This window comes from Cucumis melo, unplaced genomic scaffold (assembly GCF_025177605.1).
Source record: "Cucumis melo cultivar AY unplaced genomic scaffold, USDA_Cmelo_AY_1.0 utg001835l, whole genome shotgun sequence".
NCBI classification, from domain to species: Eukaryota; Viridiplantae; Streptophyta; class Magnoliopsida; order Cucurbitales; family Cucurbitaceae; genus Cucumis; species Cucumis melo.
Genome location: NW_026124805.1, coordinates 1 through 22,362, shown reverse-complemented (window position 1 = coordinate 22,362; position 22,362 = coordinate 1). Strand labels below are relative to the sequence as shown.

Below are 22,362 nucleotides of genomic sequence, written 5' to 3'. Positions count from 1 at the left end.
TACCTTCGCTCCTCGCCTTTCAGTCGAGCCTGTCCTTCGTAGCTTTATTCTGCTTCGCACCTTGAAGGTGAATATGGATTTCTGACTCCTTCTACGCAAATTCTTTGCGCCTTTGTTTTTGCTTTGAGCCTCCTACGGAGCGGTCCAAAATATATGCCCCATAAACAAAACATAAGAGAGAAAGTTGGAGAGAAAAGAAAGGGAAGGATTACTAGTCAGAGGAAAGCCTACCATAAATCAGTCCGCCTTGATTTTAGGGGGTTTTCCTCTTGGTCGAGAAGACGACCATTGATTTCTACCCAGCCCTCTTCTTCTTTGCGTACTTCTTCCCTGGTCCCCTGGACCCTACTAAGAAATAAATAGAGTTTGAATGCTGACGTAAGGCGGAATCAAGTTCATGGAAGAAGAAAGCCTAGGTAGCTTTTGCTATCTTTTTTTCGTGAAATATCTTTTCTACTTTTGACCGCCTCAATGAACAAGGGCTGGGCCTAGCCCTCGTACTCTGACTCAGCAGCCACTGAAAGAGCGAGAAACTTGAACTACTTCTCATGCCTATACCAGCGGCCCTACCGCGGAGTGGGACAGATTTCCTAGCTGTGAGCGCCACTTCCAATTGTTGTCGTTGGTCTCGTGCGATCCTGGTCTCTCCTCATCCCCCATTGATTCTCTTCATCCTTTCTTCGATTCAAGAACTCAAGAAAGACCTTGAAAGAGAGACTTTAGCGGCCTCTTCTGAGACCTCACCTCTTCTGCGCCGTATCAACTCTTCCTGCCTTTTAGGTGCGATGTCGAGTTACGGAAAGAGAACTAAATGGGCAGGGATCTTACTGGACTCTGTCTTTTGCCTATTTCCGATTCAAGTGAGATTCCCTTTCAGGTATGCTCCCCCACTCCAACTGGGTCGGTTACCCTGTCCCCAACTCTGTCTCGCTGAGAACGCTCGAGGCTAGAACGTTATGGAGCTCCACCTACAAGACTCTTTCTTAATAAATCAAGGCTCCGTAGGAGTTGAGAGATCGCGGAGACTCTTATTCTTTGCACAGGGATCATCAATCGCCATAATGACCAGAGCAAGCCAAAGCCAGGCCAACCTACGCCTTTTCCTCACCCTCACTCTCACGACTTGGATTCGAACCAATCAAGCTACTTGCCCTTTAGTAGATCGTGAGTGGTTCTGTCGTCCTCCTCATTATAGTCCTCCTAAAATCTAGAGCATTTCGTCGGAATACATCCTGTCTTTTCACCGCTCCGTGGGTAGTCCTATGCATAGTCAGTACTATAGCCCCAATCATGGCTACTAATAAAATCAGACTAGAAAGCAAAAACCAGACGGAATAGTAGGTATAAAGTAAATTGCCCAATGTTTCCAAATTAGTCCAACTTCGTACCTTTCCGGCATAAACCGTATATCTAAGAGAGGTCGTATTTCTTTGGGTTGGTAGTAATGGAATGCTTTCATTATCCAAAATGAAGAAGATTTCCCACCAAAAGATCAGTCCAATAATACCACTCACAGGTAAATAGCGCAAGACTTCTTCGTGAATCTCCGCTATTTGAATATGGAACATCATAACAACGAATAGGAATGAAACGGCTATAGCTCCTATATGAACTACTGGGAAGATCATAGCGAAGAAGTCGAGACCTAACAAAAGAAGTAAACCTGAAGTGTTGCGAAAGACTGGGATGGGAAACAAAACGGAATGTACCGGATTTTTAGCACGTACAACCATCAAACCAGAGACCAAAGCTGGGCTCGACAAAACGGAAAGTATCATGGTACCTCGTCCTTCCCTGAAATGGAACAAACATGCTGGAGCAAGAACTAGCATGAAAGTCGATCTATTACGACCAGCGCGGTTGTTCGTATTTCATTTTCTTCTTCCAAGTCAAGCCCTTCTTAGCTTAGAAAGCACTCGCTGAGTTACTTACGGAATCTCAAATCTCTCTCGACGCCGAGAATTTGTGATGTTTCCAGGGGTCGATCAGAGGTTCGGCTTGCTTCTCTCCCCCACCTTTTAGCCTTCTGGGCCCCCGAAAGAAAAAAGAAAGAAGAGAAATTCTTCTCAAATTCTTCTCAACTCATCTGGAGCTTTATTTTATCCTTTCAGTCGAGACCTCAGTCGTCAGAAATCCATATTAACCTCTTCCATTCTGAGTTGCACTCCTACCTAATAAGGATAAGGACCCGCAAATTCTTTGCGCCTAACCGCTCCTCTCCTTCTTAGTCGAGCTGCTTCGCTCCATTTCAAACGTAGAGTACCTTCGCTCTGAACCTATATTTCAAACTACGAGCTGCTTCGCTCTGAACCTATATCTGAAACTACGAGTACCTTCGCTCTATTTCAAACTACGAGTACCTTCGCACCCTATTGTTTTGAGTCGCCCTTGTTCATTCAGGCTCCTAATCAAGGGATAAGGACTTCGCTTTCAACTCCTAACGGAGCCTCTCCTTCCTAACCTCAGTCGAGTTCTTTGATTGAGGGCCTTGACCCTCTCCTTTCAGTCTCGTCTCAAATTCTTTGAGCCTCCGCTTTCAGACTCCTAACTACGGCTCCTCTCCTTCCTAACCTCAGTCGAGTGGCTTCGCTCCTCTCCTTCCTAACCTCAGTCGAGTGGCTTCGCTCCTCTCCTTCCTAACCTCAGTCGAGTGGCTTCGCTCCTCTCCTTCCTAACCTCAGTCGAGTGGCTTCGCTCCTCTCCTTCCTAACCTCAGTCGAGTGGCTTCGCTCCTCTCCTGTAAGTCGAGCCGCTTTCGCTCCTCTTGACTGTCCATATGAACCTGTGTCCTTAATCTAATGAGACCTGTGTCCTTATCAATGAGACATTCAAAGGCGAACTTTCAGTCGCTTCTCAAATTCTTTGAGCGTCCTCCAGACCATATTAGTGGAATGAACTTCGTTGCACTCCTTCTAAGTGGCAGAATAAGGAATGAGCTTGAAAATTCTGAGATAATTCTTTGATCCTTACAGTCTCGTCTCAAATTCTTTGAGCCTCCGGACCAGTCGCTTCTTTCGCAAATTCTTTGCTCCTAACGTCAATAATCAGCCAGAAGACGATAAAGGAGGTTATGAAATAACTCGACTCCCACGGGGCGAAGAAAGTCGACTGATAAGGAGTCAATGATGATAATAAGGGTTGAATCAGAAGGCGAAAGGACTGAATTATCATCAAATAAGGAGCCCTTTCAATTACAAGATGAACAAGGACATATGAATCTTGTTGCGGGACTTGTTTATATCCATATGAACTTCCTTACTCTTCTTTACTTTCATCTCTCAGGCCAGCAGTCTGATACTTCTAGTCGACTGCTCTATGACGGGCTTCCCCGTTCCCTGGGCTCTGCTCGCTCGTATACGCTCCGATCCTGCAAGTAATATAATAATAGAAGACAAACTCTCTTTCCTTGTCCTTAGCTAAAGAAGGCAATAGTGAATCAAGATCTAGATGGTAGGCTTGATCTTTCTCTTTATCTCTATCCACGGAGATAGCGATACATATGGATAGAAAGAGATCTATTCATCGATCTAGACGAGACTGGAGACGGATAGATATGTCCCTATGAGCGAGCCGATCTTTATATGTTTTGGCCACGTCCGTTTCCGCTCCGAAGAGGAAGGTTTGGATCTTTCAATCTTATGTCGTGAGGGATGTGACCTATGTTAGGTCCATAAGATACCACAGCTTTTAGTGTTCTATGATTCACCTCCGAATAATGAGTAGGTAGTGAGAGACTTTTGATTTTGCTCTTCATAGTAAACTGATGGGGGGATGCGGAGCAATAGGTCGAATTACTATATAAAGAAGAGTTGTTTTCTATAGGACTTCTTCTTCGAGTAGGAAGATTGAGGTTTTTCTCCTTCCTTCTATTCGATAAGAATAGGGATTGAAAATGATACAAATTCCTCTTCATTCTCTTGTGCTCAGCGAAGGAACTGCCTAAGCATACTTTTTCCGATCCAAACTTCTTTGTTCTTTCTAAGTCTTCTTCTTGCATAGAAGAACGCAACTCTTGCAAAAACCGGGATTTTCGTAGTAGGCGGCATCCCCTCTGAGTTTTGAGTAGGTGGAACCATTCTCTTTGATTTCTTCTCCACATTCTGACCGGGTGATCCAGGAATTTGCCTATGATTTTGTCAACTGATATTTCGATATAGAAAGATCTCCTTATTTCTGAACCGCTCCTTCTCGCCTCATTTTCTTGAAAAGATATTAGATCACCGTGGGACACTTGAAAATGAGTAATTTTGACCATTCCTTTATTCACACAAACCCTTCGATGACTTATCGGCTGCCTTGCTTGAGGAATAGTTGAACTAAAATGGAGACGAACCGGAATAACGTCCGATCTTGTTTCTGGATTGAGTGGAAAAGGGATATAAGAAGTTCGTTCTCTTCCTCTGTGCATCTCTGTGATGGGTAAATCCCCATGAAAAAGGGGCAACTTTCGTGTAGTTTGTGATTGGATGTAACTGTTCAGATTTTCTCTCGGATAAATCTTTCTCTTAATAGATCTCTTCTTGTTTCTCAATTTTCGGAGAATGCGGCGTTGTATTATTGTCAGTTCTCTCTTCCGAACATTTCCTAAAAGTAGACGACAAGTTTGAAATCTTAATGCAGGCAAGGCATATCTTCTTTCATCCCTCTTTTTCGCCACATCGCGTATAACGGGAATCGAACCCGTGTCAAAGACGTGAAAAGTAGATGTCCTAACCAGGAGCAAAAAAGACATGATGAATATACCTCTGTTCCGAGAATAGAAATGGGAAAGATGAGAGAATTTCCTCCTCTTAGAAAAGATAGAATGAACGTCCAATTCAACAACAAAGACAAAAAGAAAGAAGACTGTCAGTTGAATGATCATTCTTTTAGTTCGACATGACTTCGGAAAGATCTCATGAAAGAATGAAAGCTGCCAGCATAGGCTAAAAGTCAGAAAAAGAAGAAAAGCCTACCCTCGTCAAGAGACTAAAAAGAAGGTGCGAAGCTCGACGAGAGAAAGCTATCAATGAACAAGAAGAAAGAGGAAGAGGAAGAAACTAAAAGGAAGCTAGCTTATGGAATAGCGAGACCAGAGGAAAGCCTAAATCAGGAAAGCATAAAAGGAAAAGTATGAAACTAACAATTTGAGAGAAAAGAAAGCCTAAATCAGGTTTCAGATTCATTGAGGCGGAAGAAAAAGATGAAAGGCCATAATATCTTATAAAGAAGTTCAAGGATCAAAGAATGATCGAAGAGGTTCATATTCATATGGAAATCAAAAGCTCCAGATGAGGGGCAAAGAATTTGCGAGTGGACTTTATTCTGAAATCAGATTTTCACCCGTCCGGAGGCTCAAAGAATGATCGACGAGACTCCCACGGGGCGGTTCGAAGAAGCTCGACTAAGAAGGAGTCAATGAACAAAGGCTCATTGAACTCGACTGAGGTTAGGAAGGAGAGGGGCGAAGCGAAAGTCATTATCCTTATTAGGTGGGAGCCCTCAAGAAAGACAGTCGAGGTGAAAGGCTCATTGAACTCGACTGAGGTTAGGAAGGAGAGGGGCGAAGCGAATTCCTTATCAAAGAATGATCGAAATCCATATGAAAAAATTAGGCATTTGAGACGAGACTGAATCAATGAATAAAGTCAAAGAATTTGCGAAAAGGTCCTCAATGAACAAGGAATTGAATAGGACTCATTCATTCCACTAGAAGAATCTGAGGATAGGCTTTCCTCATTGATAAGGTAAAAAGATGAAACTAGAAGAATAAGAGAAGAAAAGGAAGAAAATCAAAGCCTATCCTTCTCCGGACTTATAGAAAGTTCATATCTTCTTATTTCTTTCGCCGACTTATATCTGATTATGAGCTTCGCGGAGATTTGCAAATTGATATATTCCGTCGGACTTGTTTATCCATTGAATTGGCATTAGACCAAAACCATAGATTTGAGCCTCTTTCTTCTTATTTCATGAGCAGGAGAGAGATTTGACGTCTTTTCTTGCTTCCAGCTATAGCGAAAACATTGAAAATGTCCATTTTCTCGCGTAGGAGGCGTAGAAGGCCCTAGTTTTAGTGGAATTCATGATCCGTACTTTCTTCTCAAATTCTTCTCACCTTGTTCATTGAGGAGCTTTTTCTTTCTCCATATTAACCTGTCCTCCGGACTTGTTTATATCCATATTCATCTGCCCTTATTAATGAGACAGGTCGGACTCATTCATTCCAAAACTTCTGTCCGACCGTGAGGCATAAAAATTCACTTTATGAAATGAGCTTTGAACCTTCAGATTCCTTTAAGTAGGTTTAGAAGGCTCCTTTTTTTTGATAGGCTTTCTTCCAAATAGTAGGTTGAGTAGGTTATTTAAGTAGGTTTAGGAGAAGGAGGCATCAAAATGCAATTCCTCTGACTTGAAACCGCTCCGTGGGAAGGCTTAGAGAAGATCAGAAGAAAGACAAGAAGATCAGAAGAGCTTGAATTGAAAGAGAAGATCAGACTCGAGTGAGGAAGATAGAGAGAAAGATAAAGATCAGATCAGAAAGAAGAAGAACAAGAACCTACTCAAATCAAAGAAGACTATAAAGGAGAGGCTAGAAGGGAAGCGACTTCAGAGGAGAAAGGGAAGGCAGAACCTACGGCAATAACCTACTCCGCAAGGCGATCAGAATTTGAGAAGAAGCGAAGCGCATTTCTCTAAGATTGAATAAGGGGTAAATCAGGGTCAAGACTCCTAACCTTTATATCCGGAAGGACTTGAATATGAATATGTCCTTATCAATGAGACCACTCAAAGAATATATCCGAATACTATTTATGTTGGAAAAAAGCCTACCTCTAAACCTACGGCAAGGAATCAGACTCTGACGGAGAGGTGCAAACCTAGCATTTTGTGCATTTTCCCGCTACGTGGGAAATGAGGTTCCAAGTCGCGACCAGGTTATCTATCATATGCTTGACTTACAAGGATCAAGCTTGAAGAGGGAGGGCAAGTCCAATCTTCTTGACTATTCGAACTTGTAGCAATACGCTTGAATCAAGAGCGCTCGGGCTTTCTAGTCCTCTTTTTTGATGGAATTGAGAGATTGATTGCTGGAATGGATTCTTCATCAGTACGCTCACTTGAGGCAGACTTGGTTCGGGCTGTGGCCCTTGCCGTAAACCTACTATTTGGAAGAAAGCCGTCAGTCCGAGGCTCAAAGAATTTGAGTGAAGCATTTGCTGTAGAAACTAGCTTTTTTCTTTCAAAGCTCTTATTAGAATCTCAGATAGAGGCGGAGTAGGAGTTGAAAAGCAAAGGCGAAGATTAATTGAGTAAACTACATTGACTACGTTTTAGAAGTTGAGATCAGAAGCGAGCCCTTTCTAAGACGACTGTAGGGAAAGAAAGAAGTTGATTATCTCAGATTTTCAGGGGGCTATCCTTGTAGTCAGTCTGAAGGCAGAGTTATGGGAAAAACTCCCACCGTACGGTCCCCACGCATGCGCATCGGCGATCATGGAAACTCAGACCGCTACGTTTTCTTTCACTTTTCCAGCAGTTAGGGAAGATCCGCTATCCTTCCCACTCAATAAAAGACAAGAAGAAAGTTTCAGTGGAAAACCGCTCCGTGGGGGCTCAAAGAATTTGAGAGAAGCTTGCTTTTTTTGTTAGTAGGTTTAGAAGCGTAGGAGCAGTCCGGACGGTCCCGGAGGTGATTTTTGATATGGATTGAATAATAATCGTCGGGCTCTGAACCTTCCTAACCTCAGTCGAGTGGCTTCGCTCTGAACCTATATTTGAAACGTAGAGTACCTTCGCTCTGAACCTTCCTAACCTCAGTCTCAAATTCTTTGATCCTCTCCTATATTTTTTTCTACGAGTACCTTCGCTCCTTCGAGAATTCAGTCCTTTCGCTTTCTTGATTCAAGCCTGATTATCATCATTGACTCCTTATCAGTCGACTTTCGCGGTTAGGAGTTGAGAAATCCATTATTTTTCACTTTTGAGTAGGTTTGGAAGTTCATAAGGAATCCGAAGATTTTCTACCCTCTATCCTACTCTGACTTCAAGGAGGAGGCGGGCGGTCAACAACAATAATACAAATATGGATCCTAGGCTTGAATCTTTCTGACTCCTACAAATCAAAAAAGAGAAGAAGGATATCATCCTAGCCCTGAGGCGAGAAGAACAAACTGAGAATGAGAAAGCCACGCTTTACCTTCATCTTCCATACTCAAAAGTGAGAGATAGATGGCACGAGACTCCTCAACTTTGCAGTAATACCTATACCACAGGTATGGTCATTGGCAAAGAGAAGGAAGCTACTATCTTCTTGCAGAGGCAAGAACTAGGGGGGACATCTATGATTTCATCCAATGGCCCTTCTATTTCAAATACGGGAAAGGGCTGTTCAGAAAAATTGACTGTAATAAGGCTCAGACTCAAAAGGAGACGTGAACTTACTAAAATCAAAGGAAGAAGACGGAAAAGGAGGGAGTGCAAGACGAGGAGCAAGATCAAATGAGAGAAATATTTAAGTGAGAGGGGCGAAGAGACTCGAGCGTAGGGAGAGGGCCCCCAATGAAAAAAAGAAAGAATATGAGGCACGGCTACTAATAGGATACTACAATGAGCACCACGCACTACACTCACTTTTATCTATTCTCTTGTTCGTATCAAAAAAAATCTAGTTTCTGGATTTTGGCTATAATCTAATCCTATCTTTGAATTTCCTCCCAAAGATATTGCAAACCATCGAGATTGAGGACTCAAAGTCAAAGCAACTCATCTGCGCCGAAAGGCCTAATAGACTTTTTGGTCCACGTTCCTGTTCATTGTAGTTTGTATTCGGTTGAGCCTCTACATTGTGAAAAGTGAATATGTCCTTATCAATGAGAGGCTCAAAGAATGTGAAAAGCGACTGAAAGTTCGCCTTTGAATAGGCCTAATTAAGCTACTCCAGATGAGTCTGAAATCCATATGAATCTGAAAGGAGAGGGTCAAAGCCCTCAATCAACTCGAGTGAGGTTAGGAAGGAGAGGTTCAAAGCCCTCAATAATAAGGGACTGTTCAGGCTCAAAGAATTTGAGTGAAGGAGTGCAACTCAGAAATTCTCCTTCTTTCATGACGACTGTAGGACGGAGGACTGATTTATGGAATTTGTTCTTGGCCCTCTTATTCAATTTATTCAATGGCCGGGCTTTCCCCTATCTCTTCTGATTTGAGTTAGTCAATTGTAACCCCCCGATGGTTTTTCTAGTCCCTCTTGAAATACCTTTTCTTGGAGACGAAGCACTCTTTTCCTGTGTGTGCTGCCCACACCACGAAGGGAGAGGCCAAGACGAATAGAGGCTAAGACCAATTTCGAGCGCCCTACTTATTGAATGAAGGACATTAGAGGACCAGCCGGGAAAGACCTTTTTGAATGAGCATTTGAATACAGGGTTTCCAGCACGTACACGATCATTCTTTGAGCCTCTCTCATATTAGATTTCGCCTCTCCTATTTCTTTATGGATCTTCATTGACTTCCTCCTCTTCCCGTAGGTCTTTCCTAACATTCATTATAGGAGAAGGTATGAAAGCACTCAAATCTTCGCAGGGCTCTTGTTGAGTCATAAAAGGATGAAATGTGAGACCATAAAGTCAGAAATGATAGAGGAACCCCACCTCTTTCATCCGTCGTCCTTTCATTCTCTCTTTAGGGAGACTGAGTCATGATCGGCCGGCAGAGTCAACCTACTAGTCAGAGGAAAGCCGTCAGTCATCAGTCTCAGTTTCGGGATCGGGGAGAGGAGCAAAGCAACTCAACTTAATAGGATCTCCGTCCCCATATGGCAGCACTCTGAGAGGAACCCCAGAGATAGGGATTGGATAGGAATCTGTCCCAGTTTCGGAAGCAAGGTAACTACATAATATCTAAAGAGGAAGCATAAGAGAAAGCAGAAGCTAGACGAGGCAGCGCGAACAAGAAATCTTGGGTTAGGCCCCCTTGCAGCTTAGAAAGCGTCTTGAGTCGGGAGTCGGAAAGCCCTTCCCTTGTTCATTGAGGCGGGAGAGGAGTGGTTTGAGTCTGAAAGAGGGACTAGCCTCAAGCAATAGCTCGACCGAGTCCATAAAATAGAGGGCCTAGCCGGCGTGGAAGTTAGTTGGATAGGGTGCTGCTCTCCTGTATAGTTGTCCGAGAAGCCATAGAATAGGAGTGGAACTCCTTGACCGAGTGGATACAGAGTAGTAGCTGCTTTCCATAGTAGGGGAGTCAGAAGAATGATACCTAGTAGCTGTGTATGAGATCTTCTTCCATTATCAGAAGAACATAATCTCAATATCTAAAAAGAGGTTGAATGAGACGTTTCGGCAGACTTCCAGACAGAGAGAATGAGCTCATCCGTAAACTGAGAGCAGCCCACTACCCTAGAACAAACTACGAGTTTTTTGTTGTTCTTTGATAGGGGTCGGGGAAGAGTTCTTCCATGTCTTCAGAGGTAGCATTAGTCAGAAGTACCATTTTCAAGGTCTAAGACCAAGCATAAGAGAAAGAGTCAGCTCCCCCTGAATTAGTTGGTTTCGGCGCGGGGAAGCAAGAGGATAGGCTTGAATCTTTTTAGTAGATTTGGAATCAGACTTGAGATATTCTGTCTTTATGGGAGTCGGCTTTGAGTGGTCCGGAGGCTGAATTCATATTCGTCATTCCACAGGTCCGGAGGTTATGAAATAACTCGACTCAAAACAAAAGGTTCGAAGAAAGTCGACTAAGAAGGAGTCAATGAACAAAGGCTCATTGAACTCGACTGAGGTTAGGAAGGATACAAAGGTTAGGCGCAAAGAATTTGCTCAGTCCTTATCCCTGAACTATTTGAAGGAGCGAAGGTACTCGACTGATAAGGAGAGGAGCGAAGGTACTCGTAGAAAAAAATATAGGAGAGGAGCGCATTATCTTTATATGGATTTCTTTCCTTGCACTCCTGAAAATATTTGAAATCAGTCCTTTCGCTTCGCGCCGGAGGACGACTCAAAAGAAAGAAATGAGAATCAAGTCAAAGACTTTGAGAAATCCATATTAATTAATTAGGAGTCTTAAGACAAGACAACTCAAAAGAAGAAGAATTATGGAATGAACGAGTCCTTCGGACTTCTTATTCTCTGATTTTCCTCTCCTTTCAGTCGAGCCCTTGATTCATTGACTTCTTTACAAGACTATGAAAAAGAAAAGAAGAATAACTTTGAAGAGATAATCAGAATCTCAGTTCAGAAGAAAAGGACTCCTACTACGGGATCGGAACAAAGGCGAGACCATATCTTTGATGAGAAAGGATAGGTGCTCTTCTCTTCCGTTTCGGGTTCGGAGGCAAGGAATGAATGTCTTAAGCAAATGACAAGGGATCCAACTCATCCTAGAAAGGAATTTCATATTCCAGAAGACGGGTCCGGAGTTTCATATTCATATGTCCTTATCAATGAGACCACAGGTGAATATGGATAGTCCTTCGGACTCCTAACTACGCGGTCCGAAGGCTCAATGTCAGATTCGTGCTTCTGCCGTAGGTTCCACTAAATCTTCTTTTTCATTTCAAAAGTGGATTTGATAGACTGATCTTATCTTATGATAATAGTTGTTTTTTGACTGAATTTTTTCTCAGTCCGAAGGACTCGTTTTCTCTCTTTATGAAATTGAAAATTCTTTGAACCTCTATTTCAAACGTAGAGTACCTTCGCTCCTTCTAAGTCCTTTCGCTTTCTTTATTCATCTCCTAACCGCTCCTTTTCTTTCTCCTTATCAGTCGACTTTCTTCGCCCCGTGGGAGTCGAGTTCTTCCCTTCACCTTCGGACGGACCCTGAATTTCATAGAATAATGGCTTTGATGAAAGCCGGTAAACGTATGGCAGAGTACAAAGAGATGGTTCACTTGAAGATCGAGGTTAGAATATCTCGACCGATATGGAGAGGAACTAGCCCACTGACGGTAGTTTAAGCTTTGTCTCTCCTTCTCTCGAGTTGTACTTTATGCGTGGATCATGAATTCAGGCTGAGTCATTGTTGAAAGCCCTTCTGATTGAATATGGAATCAGACTCCTCCGGAGCAAGATGAAAGGCAGTCGGACTTTTCTACCTTGAAATTCTTGCCTTTCCTCCTTCATCTTTTCTCAATTTGATAGTGAGTAGGGGCTCATTCCGCCCAGGGTCCTTTGTTAGTGAAGAAAGTGGGCAGGTGATTCCCGCTTCGAATGATGGGGACCTTTTCCTGAAGGTTTTCTCTTAGCGTCTAGTCTCTTGTCCGTCTAAAAGTGTGAGTAAGGCGTGAAAATGGTTTCATGCTTCCTCCTCGGCTCTCCGGGATACGTGGCATGTGCATCTAGTTCTCTAAACTCATCTATGAAAAAAAGATCAAAGAAGTCATTGGCCCCCTTTTAGTCTTTCTGGTGCCAAGGCTATCGTATGACTTTTTTCAAAAGATGAATGAGATTCAGAGTTCTTTCGTTTTTATGGGTCTTTGCCACAGTAGGTTGGTCGCTATCCCATCTAGTTTCAAGTACTTATCCGGTAGTTCTGAAATGGTATACTCCTCCGGCCATCCCTTTGTTTGGAGGTACTCTTTGATCTTTTCTGCTACAGTGTCTTTTCTTTGTTTATTGGTTTGTAGGTCCTCCCATATCCTTTTTTCCGTATTCTACTTCTTCCATAAGACCTTCCTTAAACTGTGATCATCAAGTACATCTATCCATTGATCGTATTGGTTTAGCTTGACAAGTACTTGAAAAGTAATAGCGAATAGTCGTCCGGACTAGCTTAATTAGGAGTCCCCACTACGCGGTAGAAGGAGGAGTTTTCTACCTCTGAAATTAGCTTTGAGAGGAAGGTTATCTATCATGGGATCGACCGAAGGTTAAGTAATCAGTCTCCCTTTCGTTGCTATCATTCGCCATTGAATGCGGTTCCCCTGAAAATGAGAAGCATCTTTCACGAGAAGAGAAGAAAGGGTACATCAAAAGGGAATGAGAAGTGGAATGAGTTCCCACAATAGCCGTTACCGTTAGAAGTAGAACTACCCTCCAGCGCGGGAACTAAGATAGATCAAAGACAAAGGAGAGACCTACTACAGACGGACGCCTTGCAGCTCGAGAGAGGGGACGAAGAAAGTCGACCGAGAATACAGGGACCACGAGATCGAGTTTCTATACCTTTCATGGCTTTCCCGAGTTCACGAGTGGAAGGAGTTCCATCAGTAGGAAATTCGACTATCAAGCTGATTATTCAGAAAGAAAGGTATAAAGTGAGACCCACGAGGCTCAAAGAATTTGAGAGTCCAAAGTCTGCAATAAGAAGCTGGAGGCTGGGTAAGAGTCAGACAAAAGCCAGGAAATTCCCCGCCCGTTTAGGTTGAGGAAGAGCTCTTCAGGCCGGTACAAAGGAGAGACCAAGTATTTTAGTTCCATTAATCAGTCCTTCGCAAATTCTTTGCTCTTGGTCCTCTTTCACTCGTGGATCAAATGGAAAGCTAGTCCGGAGGACCGCTCCGTTTTCTTGAATTGCGCCGACGCTTTCCTCTTACACAGCGACTAGAGATAATGACTCAACCTCTTCGGAAACTGAGAATGAAAGGACGACGGATTAATCCTATCCATGGCCGTTATGCTTCCTCTCCGAGATATTGAAACCTTCCCCTCTAGGTCGAGGGGATCCATATCGGCTGCTTCCTTCAATTCCGTAGGTCAAGCATATTCCTCTTTAGATATTATGTCCACTTCGGAAAGATCTCATTCTCTCAGTCAGTGACTGAGGAAACTCCATATCCTTTTATCCGACCCCGTACCGTAGGTCAAGCTGGGAGTCTCCTTTCCCCACTCGGTCGAATGAATACCTATCCCCTACTAGGGTTAGCTGCATCGATCCATATCTACTACTCTGAATTACGAGTTCTAGCTTTCCTCTTTCAAAAGAGTCCGAGATGATATATTCTAGGAATCAGTCCGGACTAGCTTAATTCGTCTGACTTGGAACCTTTCTGCCTAATTCCTATTCATAATTCGTATGAGACCCTTCCCTTGTGAATTCAGGCCTCGGACTTCCAAACCTACTATTTCTCATCAAGCCTATCTTCCAAAAAGGCAAAAGGCCAGCGAGCAGCGAGGAATTTCCCATAGACTCGGGTCGTGGCTTCTGTCTGGTGAGCTGATTGATGCTCTTCTGAACTCCACTCTCGCACTGACTTTATCTTTCTATAGAGTAGATGGAAGAATAGAACTCTTCCCCCCTTCCTTTGTTCATGTCTTGGATGTCAAAACAGAAGAAGCAATCGGAATAAGAAGAAGGAAGAGGCAAACTCCATAGCTACTACTTTTTCATATCTGGAAAGAAGAGTATACGACCTTCTGTCTCTGGACCAAAAGTGAGAGAAGTAGGCTCTTAGCGCAAAGTAGCTCTTTTTGCAAGTCAACTCCTGTCCCTAATAGCTCTGAATCGGTAGGCTAAGTAAGTTTGACTTCTTCCTTTGTTTGGCCAGGCTTTCTTTCTTATCTAACTAAAAAAGGAAGACAGAAGGGAGAGTGAAGCAAAAAGGGAAAAGAAGGATTTCAGTCCCTTGGACTAGTATAGTAAGGGACTACGAGCAACTCCTACTAGCCAAAAACTGCTACTGCTTTCAGCATCCTCATATGCTTCCTAGCCGTCAAAGATTCAATGCAGCCTTAACCTATGAACTAGATAGATTAGGCAAGCTCCACCAATACCTATCGCGAAAGCGTATTCAAGGTCCATCTGACGTTCATTTCTTCTGATAGCGGAAAGGCTGTGCCTTTGATCTGAGGAATTGCATAGATAGATAGAGTTCCCCCCTCTCGGAACCTGCTGACCTAGCCTGAGAGTAGAGCGAATTTCTTCTTTCAAGTAGAAAACGGATATAGTACAAAAGCGCAAATCAGCTTCTATTCTATGTTCGCCTTTATGAAATGAGCTTCTCAACTCAATGAACAAGGGCTTGATCTTTGTCTAAAGAATGACCGAGAGCAGGCAAGCCCACCCTATCCTCCTATTTCTTTCCTCTGCCAGCATTCTTCGTAGAATGAGATCAGAATGATGATAAATGTCTCAGGAAGCCCTACCCCTCCCAGCTATGAAATAAGTGGAAGGAAGACAGCCGATTCGGAAAGATTATCTGATTCATCTACAGAATCTGGTTGAAGAAAAGAAAGCGAGAGAGAAAAAGGAAAGGTTCAGCAGTGAGACTATCTTATACTTCTTTCATCGATTACCGATACCGATTGGAGACATCAACTCATTCAGAGAGAAGATTCAGTGACCTATTATCAAGCTTTCCCGGCCCTGAATTTCCCCTCTCCCCAACCCCTTGTTTTGTTTTGTTCATTGACTTCCTATTGGCATTCGTTAAGACTATCCGTGATAACTAACCCCACTCCGCGGTCTTCTGCTCGCTATCTATCAACTATTTATATCTACCCTGCAGAAAGAACGAGAAGGTATCTACTAGACTCCGGCTAAGCGACCCGAGTGGTATCCTCTATTGATCCGGGGAAAGAAGTTCTCTCCTCTACACTCGGCTGCGCCAAACTCCCACGGGAATGAAAGTACCACGGACCGGTGCGAAAGGGTCCAAAAATCAAGGTCCAGGTTAGCTTAATTAGTGAATTTGAGGATTCCATATTAGCTTTCTGACAATAGTAGGTTCTCAATATTCTCCTCTCTCGTCTTAACCTCCTTTCTCGTCTTATTCCTTGCCCCCGGTATTAGCGATCAGTCTGATTCCTTTAAGGGGGTATTAGCTCAAATTCATCAAATGCTAGGTTTTCTCAAATTCTGATCGCCTTTATATAATATAAAGCTGGATAGGGGTTGATTTTGCAGTCATTTTACAGGAGTGCAAAGACTCCTTCTACGTCCAAAGGAGAGGGTCGGAATCAGTCTCAGTTTCATGATCAGGAGTCAAAGGGCTTGACTGTGTTGGAGAGAAAGAAGAAGAAAGACAAAGAGAAAATGAGAGTTGATTTGAGTTTCAGAGAAAGAGAAAGAGGTGAGATGATACTCGACCTACGGGAGAGAGAGAGGAGAGATGAAATTGAGGAGATCTTGTGCAAGGTTTACGAACGAGAAGAAGAACGAAACGGAGTTCTTTCAGTTTCTCTCAGAAGCTCTCATTCATCTGAACCCACGGAGCGGTGTTCATAACTATTTCAGTTTCATGATCTCTTTGATGATCTCTTAATTCTCTCTTTGTCTGTCTTCTTATCTTCTTACCGAGCGGGAAAGGGTTCGAGACCGTATGGGAGTTCGAAGACTGTGGTTCGGGCCGAATCTCATTTCAGTATAGGGTCTTTTCGGTCGAGTAGGACTAGCCCTAGCAGAAGTCCTCGAGGTTTGGTTCTTGATCTTCCCTTTCAAGATCTGACTCCTGGCTTAGCGTGAACTCGGTCTCGTTCAAGGGACAGATTCCGCCGAAAGAACTAGGTGGTCTCCTTCGTCTAAACTCATTTTCCGCAATAGCTTTTGGAGCACATCTCTATCCACTGCTCCCTTGCTACCCTTGGTAGAGTCTCGCGCCCTTGTTCATTGATTGTTAACGAAAGATGAAAGACAAATGGGGGTACCGGGGTCTCAAATAAAGGTCTTTTCACTCAGAAAAAACGAGTTGGGAATCCCAGTAGAAAAAAGGAAAGGCATCTTTCCGCTGATCGAACAAGAGCGAGGTCTGAAGCATCGGCTTATCGCACCAAGTATTCTCGTATGAAAGGTAGAGCCTTATCAACTTCAGGAAGAAGATCCCACGTAGCGGTCTAGGCCGACCTCTTGTTCATTGAGGCGGTAAATCCGGCTTGGTCCTTCGCACCTTTCAGAGAAGAGTTCTTCCTCTTTCAGTTCCCCTGAAAAGCTAGTTCAAATTTCTCTCTGCCTTCCCAGCCTGAGGCACTAGGTCGATTTCTTCTTCGAGCTGAGCTGCTTCAGGTGCCTTTAGTGCAGCGGGTCTTTATATAGGTTGAGTCCAGGAATGCTTCGATCCCCTTGCTCTTTTACCCGCGTAGTGGGGCAAGAGACCTCTGATCCCGTAGCTCGAATGGAAGAAGTCAAGGGATAGCTGTGAGGCTGCTTTGTTGACCAATGGACTTCAGGGTTGAATCATGAAATTCAGGGTTTGACTGTCTTCCAGGTGTTCTCAATAAAGAAGGACGCATCAATGAACAAAGGCGATCAGAATGATCGAAGCAGAAGCCCGCTCGCTCGATTAACAGGAGTGAGAGTCGGTTACGTACCATGCGCCTGATTTGTCTTCTTTTCCCCAGGCAGAAGTGAGTGTAGAAACTCTGAAGTTTCAGTTGAGTTGCCCTCAGAGGTTGATGTTGGGGTTTCAGCAGTTGGGGAAGTTGCTTTTCTCAAAGCTATTATGCATAGAATGTATGCACGAGAAGGAATGGATGAAATAGCTCTACGGAAGAATCAATCTGTCAATCTGTACCCACTGCGCGGTAGAAAGGAAAGGCACTCGCTCGACCAAAGGGTCGCGAAGAGGCAAGGGCATTCGAAATTCAACTACCACGTACCGGCCGGGAAGTGGTCTTTCCAGTGGCGGACGGGGGGAGGGAGTCAGGCGTCAGAGGGAAGATCAAGGGCTAGCCCCTAACTTTGAGGCTGCAGTCTTTTAGTTGATGGGAGGTCTAGTCCAGATTTGAATTTCACTCCCCAGGGACTTGCTATACTCAGCTATAGATAGGCATGCATTAGAATGCGGTCCCCTTCGGAATCATGATTTTCCACTTTCATAGATGATAGTCGGTCTCTCTAAGTGGAGGTTGCGGCTGGGGAATCTCTCTAAGTGGAGGTTGCAGTTGCAGGAAGAGTAGCCTGGCCTCTTCACCCACGGAGCGGTCATTCTCAAATAGAAAGTCTCCGGCAGTCAAAAATGAGAAGGAGAACTCTATCTGGCATTATGAGAAAGATCGACTTAAGGAAGCAGATAAAGAAAAGAGAGGTTTTGCCTATTGATGGATGATGAATTAGTCGGAATCGGAAGAAGAAGAAGAAAGAGGCGGAGTAGGTAGGATTCTTGAATAGGATCTGTCCCCTTTCTATTGATGGATCCAGAGGCATCCTCATCCCCAGCAAGGGCACACTCGCCCCAGAAAGGTTATCATACCGATCGATACGGAGTCCGGAGAAGAAGGATCAAGAGAAGCCGCGAGAGTGGAGAAGAAGAGGTCAGATTCATTCTCAGTTCGGGCGGGAAATATGCTCGACCAGATGGAAAGGGATTGATTTGGCGGGACAGAGATTAGTAGCTCAAAGCAGAAGGCAGCGGCCGATCTCTTTCGATGCCCACGTAGCCCTTCTTGCAGCAGTTCTAGCTGTAGCTGAAGTAGTGCTGGCTGCTGAGGAAGGAATCACAAAGGTAATTCAGTAATAGAAGCTCCCCCCATGATTGCCAATCCTATAGCCTGAAGCCTGATAGCCTGAGCACCCACCTATTCAGCCATGATGTATTCATCTCCTTGGTACTATGGTACTATTTGTAGACTTTTCTCACTATTGGACTGCCTTGCTCGACGCATCCTTTCTTGCAAATGAGAGTTGGACCAAGGGCGAACTCTTTATACTGACGGGAATCCGTGGGATTTCGGATGCGTCGGGCTCAGCGGGAATAGGAAGAGGGCGAAAGGTCAGACCTGCTGATTTTTCTACCACGGACCGGTGCGGAGAGGGAAGAAATAGCTCGGAATCAAAGATAGAAATTAGTATGAGAAGGATGTAATCTAATTGAGTGGAAAGGTTGATCATATGCTCTCCCTCTTCTTGCCCAAGCTTCTCTTCTCCCAGGGGCAGGAGAGAAGGGAGAAAGAGAAGAGAGAAAAAGAAGAAGTACCATGAATTAGAATGCGAGAGTGGGACAAAGCATCAGACTAAGCCGCCGAGTTCACAGGGGTGGATAGAATAGGACCCGAGCTAAGGACCGAGACAGGAGTTAGCCGTCTTGAGGAATAATCAGTAGACGGATCACGAAGAAAAGGAGTTCAGATCTTTCCGCCCTCGTCGGTCGGCCCTTCCTTCATTCGAAGGCATGAGAGGTTTCCTTTCATCCCTCTCTTTAAGGATCAGCACCCCTACTACGTGGTCGTCGGCCTCTTGAAACTCTCTTTCCTTTGATTTACATATCCCACGGAGCGGTAGGGGTATCAGACAGATTATCTTAAGAGTCCGCAGATTGAATGAATAACTAAGAAATGAAATAGAGAAAGGGGAAAGCGATTATCCTACGCTTGGCCTCAGTACAAGGACAAGGGTCCAAGGGCGAAGAGTCAGGTTCCAGTGATATAAGGATGAGTTATTGGAAGTCAAGGACGGCCACCTTTCTTCTTGCTGGATGAAGAGAAATTGCAAATGCTCTCATATTCAAAGGAAAAGCCATGATCGATGCCTCGCCCTACTAACTCCATATCCTCCTCCTCCCCACATAAATAGAGAAAAGATTCCCAATAATTCATAGAAATCACATAGAAGAATGAGAATGAGCGAAATTCCATTCCCAATTCTTTAGTAATAGAGGATGAATGAATTATGAGATTTCTAAATGTATGATTTGACTTCTTGCTTTCTCTATTGATTCGGAGAAATGGAATGGCCAGCGCAAGCCTTTCAAAAGGCTGGTAAAGGTATGCTTAGTAGAAAGGAGAACTTCAAGATAGATCAAGCTAGAACTATCTAACTCGGAATTGAGTAGTTCAATTTTTTGAATCAATTACGTAATTTCTTTTTCTTTGATTTCATGTGAGTTAATGAATTGAGAATGAAACCTATGAATTTTTGTAATCAACGACCTTGTTAGCTCAAATTCAGAAAAAGCTAGGGCTCGACTGATAAGGAGAGCAAACCACTTTGTAGCAACTTTTCATGAAAAAGATGTAAAAATTTCTCTATTTTCGTGAAATATCAAGATGAGAAAAAAGTCAGATGACGAAGGATTTTTTTCTCTATTTTCGTTCAATAGAAAGATGAGAAAAAGTCCTATAAAAAAGGTCAAAAAAGCTTGGTCCTTTCGGACGGGAAAAGTCAATAAAAGAAAAGAAGCTCATTAACGAGAATGAAAGAAGAATTATTCTTCATAACTGGACTCAAATCCAAGAATCCCATAAAATGCAAGGGCTCGACTGATAAGGAGAGCAAACCACTTTGTAGCAACTTTGAAAGTCAAATGCCTGATTTTGAACTCTATTTTCGTTAAATAGAAAGATGAGAAAAAGTCAGATGACGGAAGGATTTTTTTATCTATTTTCGTTCAATAGAAAGATTCGAAAAAGTCCTATAAAAAAGGTCAAAAAAGCTTGGTCCTTCGGACGGGAAAACGCAATCAAGAATCAAGCCTATCAAAGAAATTCACATAGTTTGATTCTAGTTCTAGTTTCTGGTCCGGATAAAGAGAGGAGAAAGAAAGGTTGAAGCGCTACCGTGGATCACTGACTTCATCTTCTCATTCACGTCCAAATTCAACCAAAGAAAACCAAAGAAAACCAACCATAAGCTGACTATAATACGGGGTCAGGGAAATACTTACCAGAAGTGGGGGAAGTGGGGTTAAACCAGACAAAGAGTTCACCTAAAATACACCCAGAAACTATGTGAACCCAATAAACCAATAACCCACAAACACTCTGGACCATAAACTATATCTAAAAGACCACAATCAGACTGTGAACCAAAAAACAAGAAAATGATACCAATCAAAGGCTGACAAAACCCTGCAAGAAAAGCTACTGAGGATTCTTCAACGGATGCCTCAGGTCTCACCTTGATCCTCTCCCCGCCTTTATGTACTTCTATGAATGAAAAAAGTCTTGATATTCTCACCTAGGAGTGGGGTGTCGCGAGCCTTGATCCTCGTTCTACGGAAGAAAGAAAGTAGCTCCCGGTCGATTGCTTATATATAGATGAAAGAGGGCGAGACCATATCTCTGATTATACTGAGTTGAGAGGTTAGCTATCACACCTATCTTTTTCCAGCAGAAAGGAGGGGTCAGCTAACGAGGTCAAATGAGATCTTGAGGCAGACAGGTACCTGAAAGCAGAGGCAGTGGCTCTTGTAGTCCTTGGGGGTCAGTCTTTGTTTTTGCTTTTGTGCAGTAGCGATTCTTTCTAAGCTGAGATTAGATCATCAGCCCATTTCATGGTAAGGAGAAGAAGAATCCGAAGTCACTTTAATCAAAACGCACTATTGTGTGAAAGGCACAGCGCACACGCTCTCCCCAGCACAAGTGGGACAAAGGGCGAGACCAAAGGATCAGAGTTCCAGACCACCCCCCTGAGATCTATAGATTAGATAAGTGAGTGAGTGAGTGAGTGAGTGAGTGATTCATAGTTTCATCATTCACTCACTCACTCACGAGACTCATAGGGAAGAGGAAGAAATGCTCCAGTCCGCGCGCCACCCTCTTTCATCCGTCTCAGTTGCTCTCGTTCTTGCCCTTGGTTATTGATAGGCCTTCCGTGAAGTGAGAATTTCGGAATGAGAGCTAGAGGGAGCTCGGAAGCTTCTTTCAGGGTCGGACTCATCAGTCAGAAAAGAAAGAGCAGCAGAATTGGGAGAGCACCTTTCCAGGAGAAGACAGCCTGATTATGCAGAATCAGGCAGCAGATATACCGAAATACGGGGCTCAGAGGATCGGGGCTCGCTTTCTTGGAGTCAGAAGAAGCGCTCCTCTCAAGGCGCGTAATTGAAGGCTGAAATTTCGTGCACTCGATGAAATTGAGTCGCTGGGTGGGGCATTTCATTCATTTCCCTATTTCTTTATGGATCCTACATCAGAAGGTCCCGCGGGAATTCAACTACCACGGACCTAATTAAGCTAGGGAGGACCAGGCGCTCTTGGTCTTGAATATCAAGAAAATCAAGGCTTCTTTCGATCCATAAATCAGGCAATGTGAGGATCGATCTCACCACGGATTGATTCAACCCTAAGACAATCATTTTCCCCACAGAGAGAATTCAAAGTCAGACTCCGAAAACATCCAGCAACGGATCTCTAGACGGAATGGAATCTCAGAATTCCCTACCCGAAGGGAAGGGGTTGACGCTTTCCCTGGATGAGGCTTCTTCCTCGACCCGATCTTGACAGAAGAGCATATTCAGACCTCACCTTGACTTTAGAGTTCGACTCCTCGCCCTATTCTTCTTTGAAATGCCCCAGTCCACTAATGAAACTACCACGGACCGGTACGTACCATGCCTGATTTGTCTTTTTCTTCTTCGATCATTCTTTGATCCTTCGCGCATTCTCTTTATCAGAGGGGAGATGTCATTGACACTTCGACTTCAGAGGAGCGATGTTCATATCTGGGGAGACCAATAAGAAATGGGGAGTTTCAAGCCAAGAGATGATACAAGAACTACAACTGACTCCCTAAAGTCTC

General features: G+C 43.8%; 1 protein-coding gene and 1 long non-coding RNA gene across 2 annotated transcripts; both read right to left on the bottom strand.

The window, feature by feature from the left end:
* Positions 1-1,857: 1,857 nt before the first annotated feature.
* Positions 1,858-7,707, bottom strand: LOC127147691 (ribosomal protein S4, mitochondrial-like). Its single transcript, XM_051080892.1, has 2 exons — positions 2,334-7,707; positions 1,858-2,236 (listed from the first exon to the last, which is right to left on the bottom strand). The coding sequence occupies exon 1, from the start codon at positions 4,862-4,864 to the stop codon at positions 3,578-3,580; it is 1,287 nt and encodes a 428-aa protein (XP_050936849.1). The 5' UTR covers positions 4,865-7,707; the 3' UTR covers positions 1,858-2,236; positions 2,334-3,577.
* Positions 1,858-8,290, bottom strand: LOC127147692 (uncharacterized). Its single transcript, XR_007818568.1, has 2 exons — positions 7,717-8,290; positions 1,858-2,737 (listed from the first exon to the last, which is right to left on the bottom strand). It is a non-coding gene; the product is annotated as an uncharacterized LOC127147692 (long non-coding RNA).
* Between the last annotated feature and the right edge of the window lie 14,072 nt (positions 8,291-22,362).

Coding starts and splice junctions, on each gene's coding strand:
- LOC127147691 (XM_051080892.1), bottom strand. CDS start 4,864: ATGATCATTCAACTGACAGTCTTCTTTCTTTTTGTCTTTGTTGTTGAA.